The 22,320-nt window shown below is 44.6% G+C and overlaps 1 protein-coding gene across 11 annotated transcripts in view; it reads left to right on the top strand.

The window, feature by feature from the left end:
* grip1 (glutamate receptor interacting protein 1) overlaps nt 1–22,320 on the top strand; it is a 396,612-nt gene that overhangs the window by 262,041 nt on the left and 112,251 nt on the right. For all 11 annotated transcript variants that reach the window (XM_072673118.1, XM_072673122.1, XM_072673123.1 and 8 more), the window contains exon 2: nt 7,673–7,753. In XM_072673118.1, the coding sequence (XP_072529219.1) occupies nt 7,673–7,753 (81 nt within the window). The remainder of the gene's footprint in view (nt 1–7,672; nt 7,754–22,320) is intronic.

Below are 22,320 nucleotides of genomic sequence, written 5' to 3'. Positions count from 1 at the left end.
ATGGCAACTTGTAGCTCACGTGCTGCTTTTTACCCTGCATAAACCTTTAGCTCGGGACCTGCCAGACGAATACAGCTTTTCCTCCCACCTGGAGTTTGGTTTAATCTCTCAGCCAGTGCTGGACAGAAGTCGTCAGCGTACAGAAACTGCACTTGGACTTGTTTTACAGCTCCTTAAGGCATGTACATTAAAGGGGCAAAAGTATTTGGACGCTTTAGTATTATTATTTTTTTTGTATCTGATTGACCTTATCTTTCAGTAAGGATGTCAGGATGTTGGGTGATCACCACCCCACCTTCCCCTAAAAGTATTGGATTCCAGATTACACAGTTCCACTGCTCCACAATGCTCAAAGCTTGGGGGCTTTATACCCCTCTTGCCCACTCCTGGCTTTATGCATGGTGCCAATAGGTTCATGTGTATCTCCTCTAGAGAGTCCTACATTATTGGCAGTACTTTTTTTCAGGGACTAGCCAAGCTGTGTATATCTGTGTCAGGATGCTGTGTCATGGGTGCAGCTTAAAGTAGCTGAATGCATTCCTTACCAGGGGTGTCCCCAAACTTTTGGACACGTATATGTGTTGAATTAGCCAATGTCACTGAGGTCATTGTCCAACAGTTGGTCATCGCTTATTCTTACCGCTTTAAAAGCAGAAGAAGCTACGTTGGGCACCGCGTCTCGCTCGAGCCTTAACTACACCCTCAGCTCCATCATGGCCGTGGGTTGAGAATGACTGAAAGTGACTGCCCAAGCTTTTAAAGGCTTTTAATTCCAGGACGTCCCGCCTCACCACTCAAGCACTGGAAGCACATAGATGTTCTGCTGTAGCGCACAGGGAATGCTCTCCTTTCTCTTGTCTCTCATTTGCCTCCATCACAGTGGGCCGGTTTGTGTCGTCAGACTGAGGCAGTACGAAGTCTGAGCTCATTGCTAAAAATAAAGGAGAGCCGTTCGCTCTCCCTCCCCTGGGTGTGCATGGCTGAGCTGCGGCACAGGCAGTCTCTTGCCCCTGCCTCCTTTTAGCGTGACTTTAGAAAACCCTGATAATGCAGTTGTTTGTTAGGAACGCTGCGTCACGGTCACGCTGAGAGCGAAACCTGCAGGGGGGTTAGCATGACAGCGGAGTGAAGAGAGAGGCTTCTTTTCTGATGTGTTTACACTCTCCGGGCCTGTACAGGCGTTGTGTCCCTGGTCACGCAGACGAGCTTGATTTTCTACGGCTTGGCTCACGAAGCTCCTGTAATTAACCCACGGTGAGAAGAAGGGATGTCGTAAGACCTAGCGCCTCGCCCGGGCACCAGTTATAGGTGCCGCTGTTATAAATCTCCCTTAGTAATCAGTCTCGTAAAATTACCTGCTCCTAAAATATTCGAAGTTTTATTGAAATTGATTACTTAACGAGCTTTGTACCAGCAGGACATGCAGTATGGACGGTACGCCCTGCGAGCGAGGCACAGGCTCATTACCGCTTCACCGTGGATGACAGGGAGAGCCCAAAAGCACTCTTTCAGCTCCTTCCTCCAATGTCCTCCGCCTCCCCACATCCCCAAATGCGTGCACCGATATGCATGACTGAGCCTGCTGTGACCTGGCAGGATGACAGCTCTGCTGCTCTCTGTTGTCTCTCTCTCTCTCTTGCTCTCTCTCTCTCTCTCTCTTGCTCTCACGCTCTCACTCATTCCCCTTCTTACCGTCTCTCTCCCTCTCTGAATTATCTGCTCTTTCATACCTCTGTCATCTCCTGCAGTAAGGATGGAATTATATCTCTCTCTCTATCTCTCGGTCTCTCTCTCTCTCTCTCTCTCTCTGTCACGCTCATTGTCTTTCTGTGCCTCTCGCTCTTTAATCTGCTCTTGCAGTCTCCTGTCATCACTTGCTCTAAGAAAGGAATTATTCCTCTGCTTCTTCTTCAGCAACGACTCTCTCCCATCTCTCTCTCTCTCTCTCTCTCTCTATCTCTGTCTCTCCACCCTCCCTTCTCTCCCTCGCTCTCCCTTCATCTCTGTCAACTTCTGATGAGGATGATGATGATGATGATCACATTAATAATATCCCCTCACTTCACTCCTGCTCCTCCTCCTCCTCCTCCGCCTCCAAGCGCAGGACCCTGACCTGGACTTCCCTCTAAACCCCACTGGGGACCCCAGAGAAGACGAGCTGTTCTTCTAAGTTTGTACTTTCCCCCTCTCTTCTCTCGCCGCCGGATTACGTCGTCACTCTGTCTTTCCGGCGCCGACGTCTACCTCGAGCGCCTGAGTGCCTCTGATGTCCCGGCGAGTCTCTCCTCCTGCAGGCTCAGTCAGAAGGACGAAGCCGGTGCTTCTAGAACGGCCGTGGCTTCAGAACTTGCCGGTGCGCTCAGCCGGACGCCTCTCGCTCCGAGCGCAAGTATATGTGTGTACGTATCGTTATGCTGGGAACAGACAGCCGCCCGGCAGTCAAGGGAAAAGCACGGCTCCGGAAGTAGAGGTCTCGCGCACCGTACGGCCGGTCTGCGGTTGTGACCCCGCTCCCGCTGCCCTGCCATGGCGTTCCTGTGCGGAGTGAGCCAGGCTTTCCGTTGTGACGTGGGTGAGTAGTGCCCAAGAGGCACATGCACTGCCGATGTGACAGACTGGATGCTGAAAATAGCACCAGCACCGCGCTGCTTATCTGCGCCCTTTTGTTATTGAAGATCTACAAAACCGAGGTCTTTGAGATCCATGGGAGCATCAGAATTTGAACGTTGTGAATTTAGCCTACTGTTAACAGTTGCATGGACTTTCTCCCTTCCAGGTTTGGTTATATCACTAGAATCGCTCGTGCTTGTCATTGATGACTTTGTGACTTTGAGGATGTCACAGCTGTTCAGGTGGTCCTCTCTGGCGTATGGCCAAGTTGCAGAATGGGAGTTTAATAAGAAGATGAAAAACCTAATATCTAAAAGTAGCACCGAGCAGTAAGTGAAGAGTTGCCTCTACATTCCACCTCTACCTCGGGAGTTCCAGCATCCCGGACCGGTCATGCGTCCGTCACGGAGTCAGGTCATTAAACGCACTCAATCATCCTGTCCTCTCTGTCTTGGACTGTAATAGATGATGGTTTACCCCTTTGCCAGCAGGTGCACATTAGTCAGCTGTTCGATATCTGGAGCTCTCCATGGCCTCCGCAACCAAACCAGCCGTACATCACGCATGACAGTGACTGACTGGGAATTTTTTTAGACCTGCCCGGCTCGACAACCATTCCTGAACTCCAGGAACAGTTCTCATCTGCATCTTCTGAGAGAAAAATGTCTTTTTTACTAGCTGAGTGCTCCGGAGGGCGAGAGCCAGAGATAAATATCGCTGTGTCGATATGAGCGAGCGATTTATCTGCGAGTTTTATGAAGATGTCCTCGCTTGATTTGTGATTGCATTTGGTGCAGCAGTTTTTTTCAGGCTGGGTTCTGGGATGTGCAGAATGCCGTTCCCTCTTATTTATTGTTCTTTCTGTTACTTCCTCCACCTCAGTGCAAATTGAGTGTTTGTTGGTGTAGAGCAAAATGAAAAGCAGCTCGTCTTCATATTTACTCTGCTTGTTTCTCGCTCTGAGGCTCAGACTAAGAGAGCAACTGGAAGCGTGCAGTCACCGTGTGCTGATGTGCTGAGCTCACTCAAAGGACTGTCGAGATGACGTCTTTGCCAGCAGCCCTCCTCTCTCGTTCTTTCTACTTCCTCTCCTCCCTCCCCTCCTGCCCCCTCCTCCTCCGCTCCTTCAGGTAGAGGAAGCGAATGGACGGATCCACAGATGTTCCGAGCGCTTAAGGGCACTTCCTTCTCGTTTTTCTTTCAAGCTGCTGAAATGAAGCCGCAATGGCTCACAGTTGGAGTGTCAGGAATGAGCCAGTTGCTACACATCTGCCTGCTGCCATAAAGATGAGCTTTATGCTGCAGGTCCAGACCTGGGGCTCCATGCTCCATGTCCTTGTGCATTCAAGCCCTCGTCAGCAAGTCAGCAATGGCATGTTCCCTGCTGAGCTGACGGTGCAGATGACGGACTTGGCTCCTTCCGTCCCTTTTGTTGTGGCCCTTCTGACTAAATGACTTGGCTGTTTGACTCGCAGGCCGGAGTCATGTCCCGCAGTTGATGAGATCATGAAGTCCCAGATGGTGAGGCTCCTCCGCCCACTTATTCGGACCCACGCGGATTGATGTCTGGATTAATTTTACATGAGCGGGCATCTGTGCTGGACTGCTGCTGCTGGAGACCAGTTTTCATTAATAATAGGTCACTAGACTGTCCACTTAGGTGTAGTCTATGGCCTGTGTAGGGTTTTGCTCCTCAATGATCTGATTAAAGGAAGAGGGATGAGACTTATTAGGCTTCATTTAGCAAGTAACACCATCTGCCTTATAGCACTTGTTCACTAAGAGAAATTGAACTGGGTTAATGGTTGCATGCTGACCGCTAGGAGTTTTACTAAAAGAGTTAGTAAAAATCGGACTGGTTTGAAACTGCAGGGAATTTCGACCTCATGGCAGCACACTGTCAACTGGCCATGGGAACCAGTGGCAATGAGTGGATTCTCATATCACATGTTTGTTTTTGTTCTGATAATGGTTGCAACGGCATACTGGTTTTAGGAATACCATGGCAACCGTGCAAGATCTGGTAGGCCACTAAAATTTTCCCCATCAGATAAAACAGAGAGAGGAGAAATCAAGCTCCACTTCGCTTGAGATCTGAAAGAAATCCATCCATCCATCTTTTCATCCATGTTTGGGTTCATTCTGCTTTTGTGAGATGAAGACGACTCAGCACGGAGGGTCTGGAAGGTTGTGGAGCTGACAGAGAAGCTCTTACTGAGCAAAAAAGAACAACATTTCTTTGGATCAAACCGCTGAAGCAGCTGCCGTCCTCAGAACAATGGCCTGTCCACCCCAGAGTCCAGACCTCAACATCAGCATGATTAAAAGTGTTTGGGATGACCAGAATGCTCCAGACTGAACATTGGAGTGGTGGAACGATCGCCCTGCAGGATTCTGCAGATACACATACCAGTGGAAGCTGTGATGCAGATAAAAGGTGGAGGCAGTAAATACGGCCTCCACCTTTTGATATACCATTTAGTTGTGGGGGCGTATGTGTACTTTCCCGACTCTGAAAAATATGAATAACTTGATGTTTTGACATGGGAATTAGACACCAACGACTGATGATCTCTGGCTCTTGCACAGTACTTAATACTGTGTGATGTTAACAGGCTTTCGTTGGTGCACCGAAGTGATGTTTGACTATTCAGACACTGGTGAAGTTACTTGTCACTCCTTGAGTACTCAAATCTTAAAAAAAAAAAAAGTTCATCCCAGCTGATTAGAGGTCCATTAGAGGGGGTGCCATGTATACAGTGCATTACCGCAGGCACACAAGACTGAATAAAGCCGTGTGTTCAGCTCCTGTAGATGAATTGGAGCAGTGAGTCAGCACCTCGGTCTCTCTCAGCCTGCTAGGGTAAATAGCGCATATCTAAACCTGCCTGGGATTTTTCTCTGAACTGATCACAGTCGCGTTTGATGAAGGCTGATCCACAGCTTTCGGGAATCTTGAGTTCGCAAAGTGCTGCTGTCGGAAAAAGAGTCTCTCGTGTTGAGTGACTCATCAGAGCGCTGTGCCTCAGTGGAGTTTCAGGAGAGTCAGACTACATTACCCAGCAGCCTTTGCTACAGTGCCTGTTGCGAACAGCAAGAACCCGGTGTGATTATCATTTAAACACCTCCTGCTGCTTATATGGCCTTCAAGCTCATCAGAGAAGAAGCTCTCTGTGTGTGTGTGTGTGTGTGTGTGTGTGTGTTTGGCTTACAACTGTGTTCTTTCCGTTCCGCCTCCGCTAAACCTCATGAATATTTTGAGTGGTGTGTTTTGCTCATGTCTGTTTGTGTTTACATGCTTGTTTGATGCATTCTTAAGTGTGTGTGTGTGTGTGTATGTGTGTGTGTGGTTAGAAGGAGAGGTCTTCAGACATTGTGTTTGGTTTGCTGTTGATGGTTAAGGTGGGTGCTGAACATCACCATGGCCAGACCCAAAGAGCTCTCTGATGTCTTCAGGAAAACAGTTGTAGATGCAGAGGAGTCTGGGAAGGGCTTTAAAAAGGTCTCTGAATACCAGTGGAGATCATTTACTACCACTGCCAACATGGCCATGTCAGGCCTTCCTAGCAAGAATAGAGCTAGGAATAGAGAAGTCTCCAACAATCCTAAAATGATCCACTATGAATGCTTTATTGTTGTATGTGAGGTGCTTGAGGAGAACATGGACCATGCAGCATGACGATGACCCAAAATATATAGGCTGTGCAGCGAGAAATCCCTCAGTCGTCACACAGCTGAAAGAATTCTGCATGGAGGAGTGGGAAATTTTTCTTCCTGTTGATGTCAGAGACTGGTAGACGGTTATAGGAAACATCTGCTTGAGGTTATTTCTGCTAAAGGGGGAAAAACAGCTATTTTCTTCCTTTATTATAACAAGGTCAAATTTCCATTGTTTTTGTGAAGGTGGTGCATTTAATTCATCTTTATCTATAGCTATTTTGTGAATGAAGATTAAATATTAATATGTCTATTCTTCTTAATAAAGACCTAAATGTTCTATATGGACAAAACTATTGAGACGCCTGCTCATTCATTGTTTCCTCTAAACTAAAGGCTATTAAAAAAGAGTTTATCCTGCTTTTGTTGAACTGACTGTCTCTACTGTTCAGGAAAGATTTTTTTATTAGATATTTGGAGCATCGCCTCTAAGGGTTTGATTGCATTCAGCCACAAAAGTGTTGTTGGCTGATCACCACGCCTCCTAATCCCCGACTCCACAACTCATCCCAAACCTGTTGGATGGAGCACCATCCATCATTCCAGAGAAAATACAGGGCTTTATACTCCTCTAGCCCACGCCTGGCATTAGGCAGCATGGTGCCAATAGGTTCATGTTTATCTGCTCCAGGGGGTCCTATTCTATTGGCAATACTTCTTTAAAGGGCCTACTCAAGCTGTGTGTGTGTATTTGCACATCCTTGCCGAATGGCATCATTAGAAGGGCTGTCTACAAACATTTTGACTCAGTTGACTGTACTAGGAAAGCGAGCCTGTCTGCCTGCCTGCCCTTTCCGTTGGATCTTGCTCAAGAGACTTACAGTAGCAACACCTCTGGCTTTGCCACTCTGCGGGTCTGTAATGTGTAAAGTGGACCCTGCTGAGCTGTATCAGTGTAAGTGACGATGCCGGTGCCACAGAGTCACTGGGACCCTAGCATGCTCACTCTACACACTGTGGCTTCTGCACATCCTCCAGCAAGGAGGCCTTCCTGCCTCTGTGAAAGAAGTATGCTAATCATTCCTGGTGTGTGCCTTTGTACAGCACACCCAGAGAGAGTGTGTGTGTGTGTGTGTGTATGTATGTGTGTGTAGCTCCTGGCTCCTTTGATACCAGGAAACACATGGAGGTGTGAAGCAGTAGGAGGTGTAGTGCTTTCCTAGGTCTAATAATTGTGTGTGTTTGTTGAAATAAGTGAAGTGGCCGTGATCTGTGATGTGAAGGAGCATGTGGATATGGCAATTGGTGTCAACATTGATCTTAGAATGGGGTGTGTGTGTGTGTGTGAGATTGTACATGCTTGTTGCTCCATCAACTGACTTGTTTTTCTCTTTGTGTCTTGTAGATGAGGGGCCCTACACAAAGCACTCCAACCCCTCCAGACCACCAGATGGAGCACTGGCCATCAGAAGACAGAGTATTCCAGGTATTTGTGCGTGTGTGCGTGTGTGCGTGTGTGCGTGTGTGTGTGTGTGTGAGTGTGTGTGTGTGGTCTTTAGCTTTGCATTAAAGAACACCCCTGTGTTTTATTCAATTCACTCTAATGCTCTTACCAGGCTTATGTTGCCAAACGACTGTTTCATCACTGTCAGAGTAAAAAAAAACAACTTTACAGAAGAAGTAAAAAAAGAATTTTGGAGCATTTCTATTGGTCCGTTTATCATGATATTTGGACACAATGTAAAGAATAACTTCCGGATTTACCCGATGTCAAAAAGTGAAAAACTTTGACCAAAATGGATATACAAGCTTTTTGCGTAACCGTAAACAGAGGAGTAGCTGAGGAGGAAGTATAGGGCTGATATACCAGCAAAGAAGTTGTGAGATGTCCTACTCCTACAGAAGGTTCTTTCCATTCACAAAGCAAGATTCTTTAGGGAACCACAGGTGGTTATTCTATGGCAGAGGTCACTAATAGGCGGACTGGAGTTCAGGTCCAGACCCAAGCGCTGTCCTGGACCATGAAAAGCGATTAACTATAGACAAGTATGTCATTTTGAAGGAGTGTTTATTTTAACTGGCATAGCTTTTCTAGCAATTACAGTACAGGTTCACTGAGCAAGGAAACTACCGGATCATTCATATGCATTATGGAAATGGTAAAGAGGGATAAGAGACAGCGGTCGGAGAAGAAAGCGAGTCAGAGGAATGTTTAGTCACATGGTGGCTCTGAAAATAACCAGTGAGCCCAATTTTAGCGAACTTTAGCCAAGCCATCGACCGTGCACCGCCCAGCTTGATTTATGACGTGTCGGTGGGTCTTCGCTATCGTAAAAAGTACATCTTTTAGTACAATGCATGTACTAAGTCTCTTAATGAATTATGGGTGTGTTTTGGGCATAACATGCAATAATAAACCAATCAGTGTGTCTCTCGCCTTTCCCTTTAAAAGTCAGGTGTGGTCTGACTTTGGCGGGTTGCTATTTCAGTGGTGTAAAGCGTGGGGGGGTACGAGCGTTGGGCTGCACGTGCCTTTGTTGACAATTCACTGCAAAGATAGCAACGAACGTCTGACTGTTGACGTCTGCCTAAGCTGTTTTCAGTCAGTGGTGCACCTCCTGTGTTTTCTGTTGCAGAGACAGCAACATGAAATTGACCAGAACACCCCTCATTTCGAGACCACCACGCCCATCAGCATAGATATATTCACAAGCACCTGTGGTGATTATGAAATAAGCAGTAATGTCAAGTGGGAGTCTTAGCTTCACAAAAACAGTGAGAACTATGATGAAAATTTTATTAAAATGACGAGTTTCTGAGTGTCCATTGGTCGGTTACATACATATGGATAGACGGATGCACGAATCCACCAATTACAGGTGAGAGGTGGATGACCTACACACAAGGCAGAGACCAGTATCTTGTCCCGTCTTCACAGCCTCATAATTCTGGACGATCTGGCAATGAGATGCAGTCAAAGGGACAGGTTCAGGAAATGTCAGGACCGTACCCCTGTCCTGTATTACGGCAAATATATTAAAAGAAAAATTAAGTAACCTCAAATTTGATGTGCCGGCGTGTTCGTAGACTCAGAGGGTTATAATAATCTCGTAGACTGCTGAAAAAGATCATCCATTGGGATGGAAATCCCTGTTTTCTTTAGTTGATAACAAATTCAGAATGGTCTAATTTCTGGCTGCTTAGAGGGTGGCAAGGAGTGCTTTCCTGTGCAGGACACTCCCCCTGTTTTGCATTTAGACTTGTTTTGTCTGTTTAAGCTGCATTTTTTGGTTTACTGTGACCTCTGTGAACATGCAGATCACGGCAGGATCGTGGCTGCATCGCAGCGTCCGCATTTCCAGGCAGCTGTGAATAGCCCATTCCAGACTCCAAGCTGGACTCATTTATTACAGGCTCATTTATATCAGCTGACTGACAGTTCACTGGCCACACGCTGCCAGAGTGTAGATAACCTCTTCCCCCGGCTTCATGACGAGCCAATAGAGCGTTCACTCTTCCATAACACTGTGTAAACACCCCTCCCCTCCTCCTCCTCCTCCTCCTCCTCCCCCTCCCTTCCACCACCACCATCATCATCGCTTCTGTTTGTAGCAATTGAGACATCATCGCTCTTTTTTTTGAAGCCTCACATGATAGAAAATCATCTTGAAGTGTGCAACAGTACAACTGCCATATAGCCTGCCTTTGAGCCAGCACGGAGCGCTGAGCACATCCAAGCCGGGTAACTTATATCTTGATGACTGTGGGCCTTCCAGCCTCCACCCTGATGTAGCCGTGGGCCTGGGGGGCATCGGGGTACTTTGGAGTAGATCCTCACGCCGACCAATTTAAGGCAGATTAGTCACAGTTTGCGGCGCTGCTGTAAAGTCTTGTTCTGGGTTGTCGTTGCTTGGGCACAGGAGGTGGCATGGGAACATGGTGCTCAATTAGATATTTGGTGTCAGATCAGCAGAGGATCAGGGGACGCTGCCACATGGCGCGAAGCTAGTGTGCTCTGAGCCGTCGAGAAAACTTCACCCATGGCCTTCTGCCTGCAGCATGTTGTAACTGCTGAAAATAGAGGAGAAGTCGTATCTGGTTTGTATGGGGTCTTATTTCATGTGTTTGTCACATTAATCTAAAGTCGCTGTAATTAATACTGAGGCTTTGAGGACTACATTTAGCCACAAAGCTAACAAGCATCTGGGCTGCCGAGAGGGGCTGTAGTCTTAGGTAATAAGAGCTTGGGTCTCCCTTCTCGAAATCTCACTGTAAAAGGAAGTGGTGCAAAGACATAGCAGCGTGCTGGCCGCCGGCCTCATACTTCATTGCTACCTCAGTGTTAGTGGACTGGCCTCTGGCCTCACTCAGCATCGCTACTGTGGCATCACTCCTGTGGAGTTAGCATTGTTACCACGCTGTCTACCGGCCTCGTCCAGCATCGCTTCCGCAGTATTTCCATCACTGCTGGACAAAACTATCTGGACACCTGCTTACAAATGAAATAAGGTATTAAAATGGATCAAAAAATATCACCATTGTTGGAGTAACTGTCTCTACTGTCCAGGGAAGACTTTCTCCAAATTTTTGGAACATAGCTGTGAGGATTTGATTTGCATTTAGCGACAAAAGCATTCGTTGAGGTAAGGATGTAGGATGATCACCCCCCCCCCCCCCCCACCTCATCCATTCCCAATACAACTCCTTAACGCATCCCAAAGGTATTGGATGGAGCACCACCCATCATTCCAGAGAACACAGCTAGTTCCACAGCTCCACAGCTCAATGCTGGGGGGGCTTAGTACCCCTCTAGTCCACGCCTGGCATTAGACACAGTGCCAACAGGTTCATGCTTATCTGCTCCAGAGAGTCCTGTTGTATTGGCTATACTTCTCTACAGGGACTAGAAATGCTGTGCGTGTATGTGTGCGCATTTGCACATCTGTGTCAGCAGTGGGTGCTCCACAAGCATGTGGACCTGTGTTGAGTTTGACTGTGGCCACTTTTGTGCTGTATTTAGTGGTACTGTTCGTGTACATGCTCGTGTTGTTCTCTGGTAAGCATTGGACCTTCAAGATGCCTTTCAGATGATAGCTTATATAAGGAATGTGGATTTTTACCCTTTCAAGCATTTCTGTTGCATAACTGAAATATCCACTGTTCCAGGTACGTTAGCAATTCACTGCGATTTGTGCTGAACTGCACTGAGTGCCGTGTTTTTTGGTCGTGGTCCCGTTTCCGTGTTTGCGCCTGTATGTTCTTCTGCATTGCGCTGCGGAAGCGCGACCATTTTTTAGCTTTTTACGAATCAAATAATGATTCCATTTTCAAGGACTGCCTGCATTAAACATAAGTTATCTGGTTCAGTAAGTGCAGAATGGCTTTGGGGAGGAAAATAGGACTCCCTTTCCTCTTGCTTTAGCTCTCTGAAGGCTTCTAATGCATTCAGCGAGTGTAGCTGTGTTGAATTTTTTAACATGCTGGTTTAAAAGAGGAATGGTGGGAGCGAGGAGCGAGGAGCGAGAAGCGGGCTTCATGGAGCAGCTGACTGAGGATCTCCCGTCCTAGACCTTACCTACTGCAGTGGGGAGTAGAGAGCGAAAAAAGATGTGGCTTTACAGTTCCTAGGTGCTCCTTCCCACGCTCGCTGGAAAATCCTCAGGAAATCCAGCAGCTGGTGGATTGATATAAGAAAGGAGAAGCAGGGAGCGTTCAGCAAGCCTTTCTCCTAGACCAGACCAAGTGTTTATTTATAGTACTGACTTGTAGAATTCATTATATCAGTTGTGAAAGCATTCGGATATTAAAATTCACTGTATTTAATAATCTGACATCAGTTTTCTTGCAGATAAACTCAGATAGTCCAGCTGTAAAAAAAAATAAAAATAAAAAAAAAAGAAGAAAGAAGTGTTTTAGTTGTACCAGGAAGATGTAGAAGCTGTAGATGAGATGAAATGAGAAGAGAATTGGTTGAAATTGAAAACGGGTCTCAAAATGTAAGCAGCTTTTACATTTAGCTTGAGATTGTTTGATGTATTTACTAACAATGAGGACAAATATAAGCACATTAAAAAAAAAAAAAACCTGTTAAACCCAAAAAATAGTTAAAAACGAAGGATTTCCTTGATCAGTTCTTTCAGATTTTTTAAAATTTTATATATATATATATATATATATTTTTTTTTTTATTATTCATTTTTTTTTTATTCTTTTTTTTTTTCATTTTTTTTCAGCGTGAAAGCACTTTGTCAATATGTCTTACTTCTTTCATATTAGTGACTTTTATTTTGACACAGTCTAGCCAGAGCCATAATATTACATTTACATTTATGGCATTTAGCAGACGCTCTCACAAAAGTGCTTCGCTATTTACTCAAGAATAACCTCGGCTAGTTTGAATAGACTACAAATTCAAGGATGCCTCTATTGTTGACCCTCCCTACTCCTCTCACAACGTAGCCAACAAGCTAACTGGCTCATTTTGTTGACTAGCGGGACTTCTCTTTGTCTAACAAGGGTAGAACTTAACTGTAAACAGACGCCTTTTTTAGGCCTAACTAGAATTCCAACCAGTGGCCGGTCTCCTCATTTTGTTCTTTAGAGTTTTTGACTTTTATTATTTATATTTGTGTATATAAACTGCTATATATTTATCTGCTTTTTATAACTGAGTGTCTTGCTATCCCTTTGCTGCTGTGACACTGTAAAATCCCCACTGTGGGACTAATAAAGGATTGTGTCCTCGTATCTGGGTTGACCTACTCGCACCCTCAGCCCGTGTCCATATGAGACTCTCACACCTCACACTAATATAACTCTGCCCTCCACTCACAGACAGCTGCTCAGTCTGTGTGTTTTTACTGCAGCATTACTGTTATGATTGACACTGTATTCCACACTGTTATGATTAAACTCGTCACCAGCCGATCTAAATAATAATTCTATATGAGATAGCTTGTGACATAGGGAGCTGAGCCATATCAGAACTACAGGCTGACTTCCCTGATTTCTCTCCTCAGAGTTCTCTTATTTGACAGTTTGTGGGTTGGTAGAAACTCCAGATACCCAAGTGTACGAACACGCACTGAACAAAAAGTGAGTTATTCATAATATATCCTCTTTATAATAGAAGCCAGAAAGCATGTGTGCTCAGTGTAATGAAAACGCAAACCCAGTTCGCAGACAAAAACCTTCGCAAGTAAACTACACGATGTCAGCGATTTCCAAGAATGCTTCACCCTGGAGAGTGTTTTCAAATACCTCCATTTTCAGTCACCTAAAACGTAGAGTTCCTGCTGACGGGAGGCCAGATTAAAAACTACGTTAAAGAAAGTCGTAGTTGGCAACCCCCAGCTCCTACCCCACCAATACAATGATCACTCTACTCTCTTTGGTTCACCAGAGCTGCACCGCAAACCCCACTGTTCATTTCAGAAGAGTCTAATTTAGCTCTCGCGTCTCCGTTTGAATATGTATGACTGAATTAAAACATTGTTGCCTCGCGCCGAAGTGTTAATCTGTGTAAACGAACCCGCTGTGGGCCACTCCCATTCCCTGTTCTGGCGATACGCGTTCTTGGGAAATTGAAACAGCCGCTTTCAGCAAATGTAAAGCAGAGGTGAGGCGGGCGGGGGTGTCCCAAAGCTTAGCCAGCTTCCTAAACAAAGAAATGAACTCTTCACACATGCGTGAGTAGAGTGGTCTCAGAGCTGTGCTCCATCTTCCCTATCCGCATCCCTGCGGGAAATGCGCGTATTTAAATGCCATGTTAGCATTGACTGAATCTGCAAGCCTGGAAAGTGTGTGTGAGAGAGAGAGAGAGAGAGAGAGAATGTGTGAGTGAAAGGAGGCGAGGGAGAGAGTAGAGGCAGATGAGAGGGCAGTTGAAGGAAAGAGCGCGAGGGTTAGGAAATGGAGGAATTGTTGACTGTAAATGATTCAGCATTCACCTTCACGCAACCTGATGACACGATGTGGTGTGTCTTTGAAACCAGAGCCAGTGCTGCATGAATTGCACCAATATACACCAGTCAGATGTAATGCTAGTAGGTGGAAACATGCATTTTCTTCATCTACAGACATCTGTAGATGCCACATTAGTCAGTGCTTTAAGGTGATGTTGGTGTTAAAAGCAAGGAAAATGGGAAGCATAAGAATCTGAGCCACTTGGGCAAGAACCAGACTGTAGTGGGTAAACGACTGGCTCAGAACATCTCCAAAACATGGTCTACAGTGGTCAGTACCTACCGAAACTGGTCCAAGAAAAGACAACCAGTGACCCAGAGACAGGGTCATGGGCACCTAAGGCTCATTGATGCAATCCATGAAGGCCCCACCTCACAGCATACAGGATTTAAAGGATCTGCTGCTAATGGTCTTGGTGCCACATACCACAGGATGTCTTCAGAGGTCTGGTGGAGTCCATGCAAGACCATGAAGTCATATGGTCAGATCTGTTGTGAAAGCACAAGGAGGAGCTATAAAGGAACCATGTTTACAACAAGTGAAACTTCTTTAGGACCATAACATCGTTCTTCTCCATTACAAACGTAGTTCTTTATTGCTTATAGACCCATGTAGACCCATGTAGAAGGTTCAGAGACTTCTCAGGCCCTGCAGGTTTTCGTGTTTTCCATTCCCTCATCACACCCGGTTCAACGAATCAGCTCATTAACAACAGCCTCATCCACTGCTGAAGTGGATTTGTGGAGTCTGCAGGTCAGGGAGCACTCCAGGACCTGGAGTTGAAACCTGTGATGCGGCCTACACTGGGCTTTCAAAGAACATCAGGCAGCGCCGTATTTAGGTCTTATTCATTGCACGTGACCTCGACAGCAAAGCTAAACCAACATGTCAATGAGCTCATGCATATTAATGACCGGTGCTCGGCGCCTGAGATTAAAAAGAGCAGGACAGCGTTTGGTCAAATACAGCAACAAGCCAGCAATGGAGGGCATAAATGCATAAATAAATGATAATTAAATAATGCAAACAAGACCGACGTAAAGCTTTTTTATTTAATTACATACATAGAAAATAAATATTCTACACACCTGATTTTTGACCTGTTGGAGTAAACACAAACAGCTGAGAATTAGACAATTAGTTAGACAAATATTCAATCTTGTCTAGTGCTTGTAGAGAAGTACTGCCAATAGAATAGGACACTCTGGAGCAGATAAACATGAACCTATTGGCACCATGCTGCCTAATGCCAGGTGTGGGCTAGAAGGGTGTAAAGCCCCCAGCATTGAGCTGTGGAGCAGTGGAAGAACTGTGTCCTCTGGAATGATAGGTGGTGCTCCATTCAATATTTGGTGGTGATCATTCAACATCCTTACCTCACTAACTCTCTTGTTGCTAAATGCAACCAAATCCTCACAGCAGTGCTCCTCCAAAATCTAGTAGAAAGCCTTCTTCCCTGGACAGTAGAGACTATTCCCCCACAAAAACAAAAGCAGGATCAAACCTTCTTTTTTATTACCCTTGATTTCAGAAGAAACAATGAATGAGCAGGTGTCCCAATACTTTTGTCCAAATTGTGGAATCTGTTTTCAGTCTGATGGGCAGAGCCACGAGCCACGTTATGTCATTATTAAAGACTTATTAAAGAAATATGGGTTCGTCAGCTTCTTGCCAGGACATCTACCGTTGGGTTCGTCCCTCTTAACACCTCAACAGGTCTGCAGTGTGCTTTTGGAATCTGGCCAATTGATGACTGGTGTGATGTAGTGCCCCCTATGTCAACTACCATCCCAGGAAAGTAGATGATTCAGGCACTTATGGGTCAGGTGTAGCAATTGCAAGTGTTATTGTGGGCCAAATCTGTCTCGGCTTTAGAAGCTGCTACAGGAAAGGTTTCTGGGCCACATGTGGCCCAGGAGGAACTTACCATGTGAAATGTCTGTACAGCGTTTCTATTTTGGGTAGGAACTGGACCAGCTGTAGATGACTGTGGCTGTGTTCCAGCACCCAGATTTGGACAAAGTCTTCATCGTCCCAAGGCAGTGATAAACACCTTTTACAGGGGAACCCCATGCTCTGCACATTTGTGTTGTGATTTTACTACATTAACACTCAGCAGGTGCGGAGCTTGTTAATGAGTTAAATCAGGTGTGTTAGATGTGCATAATATAGGGGTCTCCAGGGCTGGCATTGGGGGAACCACTGGCTATCCATTTTTTTCAGTCAGATTTCTTTGATATTTTGTGTTTTATAAACAAAAAAACTGATTCTATCAAATGTAATACACAGTATAATGTTTCGACCCTAAATATTAATATTTGCCAGAATATTTCCATTAATAAGCCTTCGAATGAAATAAGCTGCTTATAGCGCAACGTCATTGGACCACACAGTGTGCTTGTAGGAGAACGGCAGCTGCAGATTCTGCTACATCAGATAATAGATTCCCATGATGGCTAGTGTCGCCTTAAGTGGCGAGGGGCGATGGAGGGTCATCCTACTCACCCGCAGAAAGCAAAGCCATGGATGGCTGTGGCATCTTCAAAGTTCTCATCCATCTTATCTTCTCAATGCTTATAACCGTTGTTCCAGTCAGAAGACCCCCCAACCCTAGAATATCTGTGCATGTTCAGGCCAAAACACCAGTCGTTTGAGTGCGGGAACATGCCCGTCCCTATCCCCTCCCATTCTGCTCTGATTGGATAATCCCAGATGACATGGCAATACGATACGTATATTACGCTACGTATCACGATACAGGGGTTACGACTCAGTATAGAGCGATACTGTGAGCAAGTCGATTATATTGCACTTATTTTTAATCAAATTTTAGAAAAACTGTCATAATATAAAAAAACACTATCATTTGCATAAAATCTGAGTAAAATAAACATTTTTATCCAATCAGAACAGGTTTAGGATTGGAAGGCCGAGTACAACACTGCCATCTAGTGGTCGAGGTTTAAACACAAGATCAATTGAACCGCTGTCCCCCACCAATCCTTATATGTAAAATGTTAATTAGAAATCAATACTGTATTTTTGAAAATTGGATACAGAAATATTTCATATTTATATTAAAATTATATTTAATATCGATATTTCCTTACACCCCAAGGATGTGCCACCAATACAACGCAAAATTTTAATAGGTAACGTTTACCTTCTTGGTGCGTAACTAAAACGAACACCCTTAAAAATATGCCTTTACTGAGAACTTTGAGGACCACTAAGCTGTAGTTTGATCCATGGGCCCTTTATTTGCAGCCATTTGTGAAGCTCTTTTGGAGGGACTCTGGGGACGGCGCACCCAGGGACGTCTTGACTTGGTTTTGAATTGAAACGTCCTTGTGCAGAGGACTGATTGGAAGACTCCTCTAGGGGCTGTGGGCTGTCAGTGGTGGGTGAGTGGTGAGGCTGGGCCTGGAGGCTGCTGCGTATGCAACACGGCGCTTCACAGCACTGCCTGTATGCCTGCCTGAAACTTTCATGATAAATGAGGAACCACTTGCTGGAACTTTCTCTTCCAGGCCGCTGTACATGAGTTAGCAGCCGTCCTCTGCTGAAAATAAATCTCCCAGTAGCCTTTGCTCCCTGTAGATACTGACGTCAGTGCTGAAATCTTCATACTGGGCTAATGGTGAAAGGAGGGGATTAATGCAGCTGATGTTTTAGTGTGCCTGCTCAAGCGTTGGGATGTGCGCTGGAGTGCCTCTAAGCAAATGAGTGTTACTGCAAAGATTGCTTGGTTAGTCAGCAGTTGGCAATGCTGATTATGGAAAAACATCACATATTCAGACATATGTCTGTAAAATGTCCTGTATTGTCCATGTAATGCACACAGTCATCCCAATACAGGACAATATGACATTGGTATTCAGTTATTGCTTCATAATATTGTGTTATTAAGCAACCAAGATCAAAAAATCATCACCATATATCACTACTTGCAAGTTTTGTAGGCTATTGTGCTTTTTACGGTGACAGTCATCATTGGGTTAACATTGGGGAACCATGAGGATTCTCATTTTGGAGAATGACTCGGACATGAAATCTCCCAGCCCCCTGATATGCATTTGAGTGAAGGCCCGTTTGGCAGGCAATATGTGCATCTACTAGTGCTGTGAAGTCCATGGTCCTGCTACTTGCCCAAATGTGAAGGAGCTCAGGTTTGCTCTAGCTGGTTTCCAGAGGGAGGCATTGTACCTAAGTAGTCTGGGAAGCACAGCTTTGTGGAATTTTCTCTAAAAGATACATTGATTGACTGATTGCACATCAGATCACGAACGGTTGGTAAGTGCACTTGGTTGGTTGGATCTTCTGTCCGAATGGTGGTGGTTGTGGTGGTGATGGCTGCTGAGGTCAGCTCTGGAGGTCAGGAATGCCTCAGTCGATCTTCTTGACCTTTCAGTCTGCTACAGGACTTCCCGATTGCCAGTCCCCAGGAGAAACCTGCAGTTTTCTCCCATGCAAGCACTCGGAAGCCGCCAGACTTTTGGATGCAGTTGATGATTTCAAGGGTGGCATCTTAATTTTTTTATTTAATAAAAAATAATTGACAGTATTTCCTGGATAGAGCTGGTGAAAGAATGAATGTTACTTAGTTTAACACAGGCTGTGGCTTTACTTAATTTTTTTTGTATGAGGCTGGGGCCAGCCTAATTACTAATCCACTAATTCAGCGGTCAGGCACATACATACTAATGGCCATTTTTCCAATCTGCCGATTCCATTCGGAAGTCACTAAATTTCCAAGAATACAATGTAATTAATCGTAAAATTAGGATTGCAGGGTATCACCAGTGTGCCTGTGTGTGTATGTTCTGTCCACTATAACTCTGGGTCCAGTTCTTGCAGCGGTGCTGCCGTTCTTATTCATAGCTCTAAAATTAGCACATTAACAGGGACAGATAGAGCTGCAATCAAAGCATCACTGTATTCCCAGCGAATGAAGAAAGGGCTGTATAAATTGACTAGAAGACTAGAATGGGAGCTTTGAGATTCAATTTAATAACGTCTAGCCAGTACTTGACAGAGCATCAGCAAAGTGACAATTAATTATTAAATGCAAATATCTGAACTTTCAGACTCCAATGGAAAATTGTCACTTTGAGTTATTAATTTGATGAGTTGCGGGGAGTGAATTCTGCAGGCCTTTGAAGTGGTGATATGTGAATTGTGTAAGAACTCCTGACTTCTCCCACTCGCCTTTTCCTCTCTTCTTTCATGGGTGTGGGATATTTATATTCCTCACAAAGCCTGTGAAGACCTTTATAATGCCAGACTGGGATCACAAATAGATGCCAGTGTTTCTAATATAACACCCAAATTAGAAGAAAGAGGTGATGACGACAATAAGAATATTTTTAGTTGGGCTGTTCATTGGCAAGAACCTGTTGTTATGATGTGTATCACAATTCTGGAGGTTATGATTCGATGTGTTGCCGTATATTGAATTATACTCTAAGTAGACTGTAAGTAGATGTATACAGTGGTATGAAAATGTTTAATAAAGAAATCAGTGGTTTATTCCACTGCATCAAGCAAGGACGAGAAATTGACCTTTTGACGGGACGTCCCGCTTGCCACTGATCCACGGAATATCCGGGAATATCCACAGCAGCGAGCATTGCCATGGTGATGGCATTACAGTGGCAGGCCTTGTTCACAAATATGTATGCCTGCTCTGACCTGTGATAGTCGAAGTGTTTAGCCCTTCCTGTTTAATAAAGAAATCAGTGGTTTATTCCACTGCATCAAGCAAGGACGAGAAATTGACCTTTTGACGGGACGTCCCGCTTGCCACTGATCCACAGAATATCCGTTTTCCACAGCATTAGATGCTTGTCTTGTGCTCCAATTAAAAATAAGATCACTGGTTTTGAAATTGGCCTATGAGATGTATACAGTGGTATGAAAATGGACGGTTATTTGCCTAGGGCTGCACAATATATCATTTTAGTATCACTATCACAATGTGTGCATTCTCAGTAGTCGCTTTGCAGGAAATTAGGCAAATAAAACTAAGCTTTTTTGCTGTTTGATACAATAAATGAAAATTCCCACTGTTTTCTGGGTCAAATCTGGTGAAATCCAGTAAAACGTCCTATATTTTTCACTTTCACAACATATATTACAGAAATAAACTAGATATTCGGGGTGGTTCTCATACCATCTAAGTTCAAAATCTCATACAATAGCAACCTGAACTGTAAGCAATGCGATATGGCCTTTCTTCCACCATTAGTTTTAAAATCATCAGTCTAAAGACTGAATTCTGAGTACTATACTTTAGCAGTTATCTAGCGGTCAGGGCTTAAAGGCAATGCTAATGACCTGCCACATGTAAACTATTAATGAAAAATCAATATAGAGTTTTTGAGAATCAATATATATCAATATATATCGATACAATATTGCAAAACACATCACGATATCGATATTTTCTCACACCCCTATATTTATCAGAGTGCTTATCAGTTTATCTGGGTGCTTCCAGGATTTCAGGTTGCTCGTCAGGCAAAATAAGCCCTGTAAAAAGATCTTTTGTGGCACTGAACTTAATACATTAATATCTGTTGATATTAGTATATTTCATGTAATCCAGTTGGTGTTGATTTTTACAGAGTTTCAGAGAAAAGGTAGTTGTGTAGTTGGTGATTTGTATAGTGCCCTGCTCTGTACTGGGACTCACTATTGATCAGAGACGTCATATTAGTATTGATGGCTATGGGTCGCGGGTCGATATCAGCAGAAAATGCTGGGTTGGATGTTGGAGGAAAAAAGAATGTATTCAATCAAATCCTGTAAAAGAATCTAGCCTGACGTAGCACACACTTTGGTAGTAGTGGACTGGAGGTTGGAGGAGTGTTTGAGTAGTTTGAGCAGTTTGAGCATGATAGCCTACCATTTCTGCTGTGTTTCTTTTGCTGCAATGTTGGAACGTAACCTACAGCAGCGAGCATTGCCATGGTGATGGCATTACGGCGGCAGGCCTTGTTCGCAAATATGTATGCCTGCTCTGACCTGTGATAGTCGAAGTGTTTAGCCCTTCCTGTTTAATAAAGAAATCAGTGGTTTATTCCACTGCATCAAGCAAGGACGAGAAATTGACCTTTTGACAGGACGTCCCGCTTGCCACTGATCCACAGAATATCCGGGAATATCCAGTTTTCCCACAGGCAGTTTTTCACAGCATTAGATGCTTGTCTTGTGCTCCAATTAAAAATAAGATCAGTGGTTTTGAAATTGGCCAGTGCCTAATGTTTCAATATCAGTCTCATTATTGCAAAAGCTAAAATGCCTATGGGATGCCATGCCTATTATTGATTCTGTTATTGATCACCACTTATATGGATTAATGTTTTAAAAGATTACTTTATTAATCTTCCAAATAATGTGTGTGTGTGGTGGTGCATGTTTAAGTGAGATCAGTAGGATGTCAGGATGTCTTACTGTGAGGGTACGAGTGGCTCAGCAGACTAAGACGCTGACACTACAGCCCGAGGATCGCAGGTTCACATCCTGGGTCCTGGGTCATGCTGCTTCGCCATCAGCAGCCGGAGCCTGATGCTCTGTCTGGGAGGGTAGTTGGCTTGCTCTTCCCTCATCACTCCTATTGTGATGCTGGGCAACACAGGCGCCCGTTAGCTGATGATGCATTGACTTCGCATGTATCGGAGGAGGCATTGCTTGTTCTCAGCCTCCTAGTGTCGGGAGCATCGTGAGTGGGTGGGTTACCTGGTTAATTTAATTCTCTTTTTAGGGAAGTAACACCAAAAAAAGGTACGTTTACTAATCAGCATGGTCCGTTCCATAGCAGATCTTTTGCTGTGCTTATTTTAGTATTCACCCCCATCTGAAAGCACTGGTCGGCTTGTCCATTGTGTGAGCAGTTTATTACGAGTGTTCTGATGTGTAATGGAGCCTATGAAAATACAAAAGAATAGCCACAGCACTTTGTGCAGAAGTCCCTGTAGTTACTGAGGAATATGCTGTAGTGTGTAATATGCCTTTCTGTGTTCAGGGGTTCATTTACATTTGCACGTTTGTGTAGTTATGATTGGTACTATATGCTAAACAACCCAG

This window comes from Salminus brasiliensis, chromosome 2 (genome assembly GCF_030463535.1).
Source record: "Salminus brasiliensis chromosome 2, fSalBra1.hap2, whole genome shotgun sequence".
Taxonomy (NCBI): domain Eukaryota; kingdom Metazoa; phylum Chordata; class Actinopteri; order Characiformes; family Bryconidae; genus Salminus; species Salminus brasiliensis.
The sequence above is the reverse complement of the archived record's forward strand: the minus strand, read 5'-3'. Positions and strand labels throughout refer to the sequence as shown.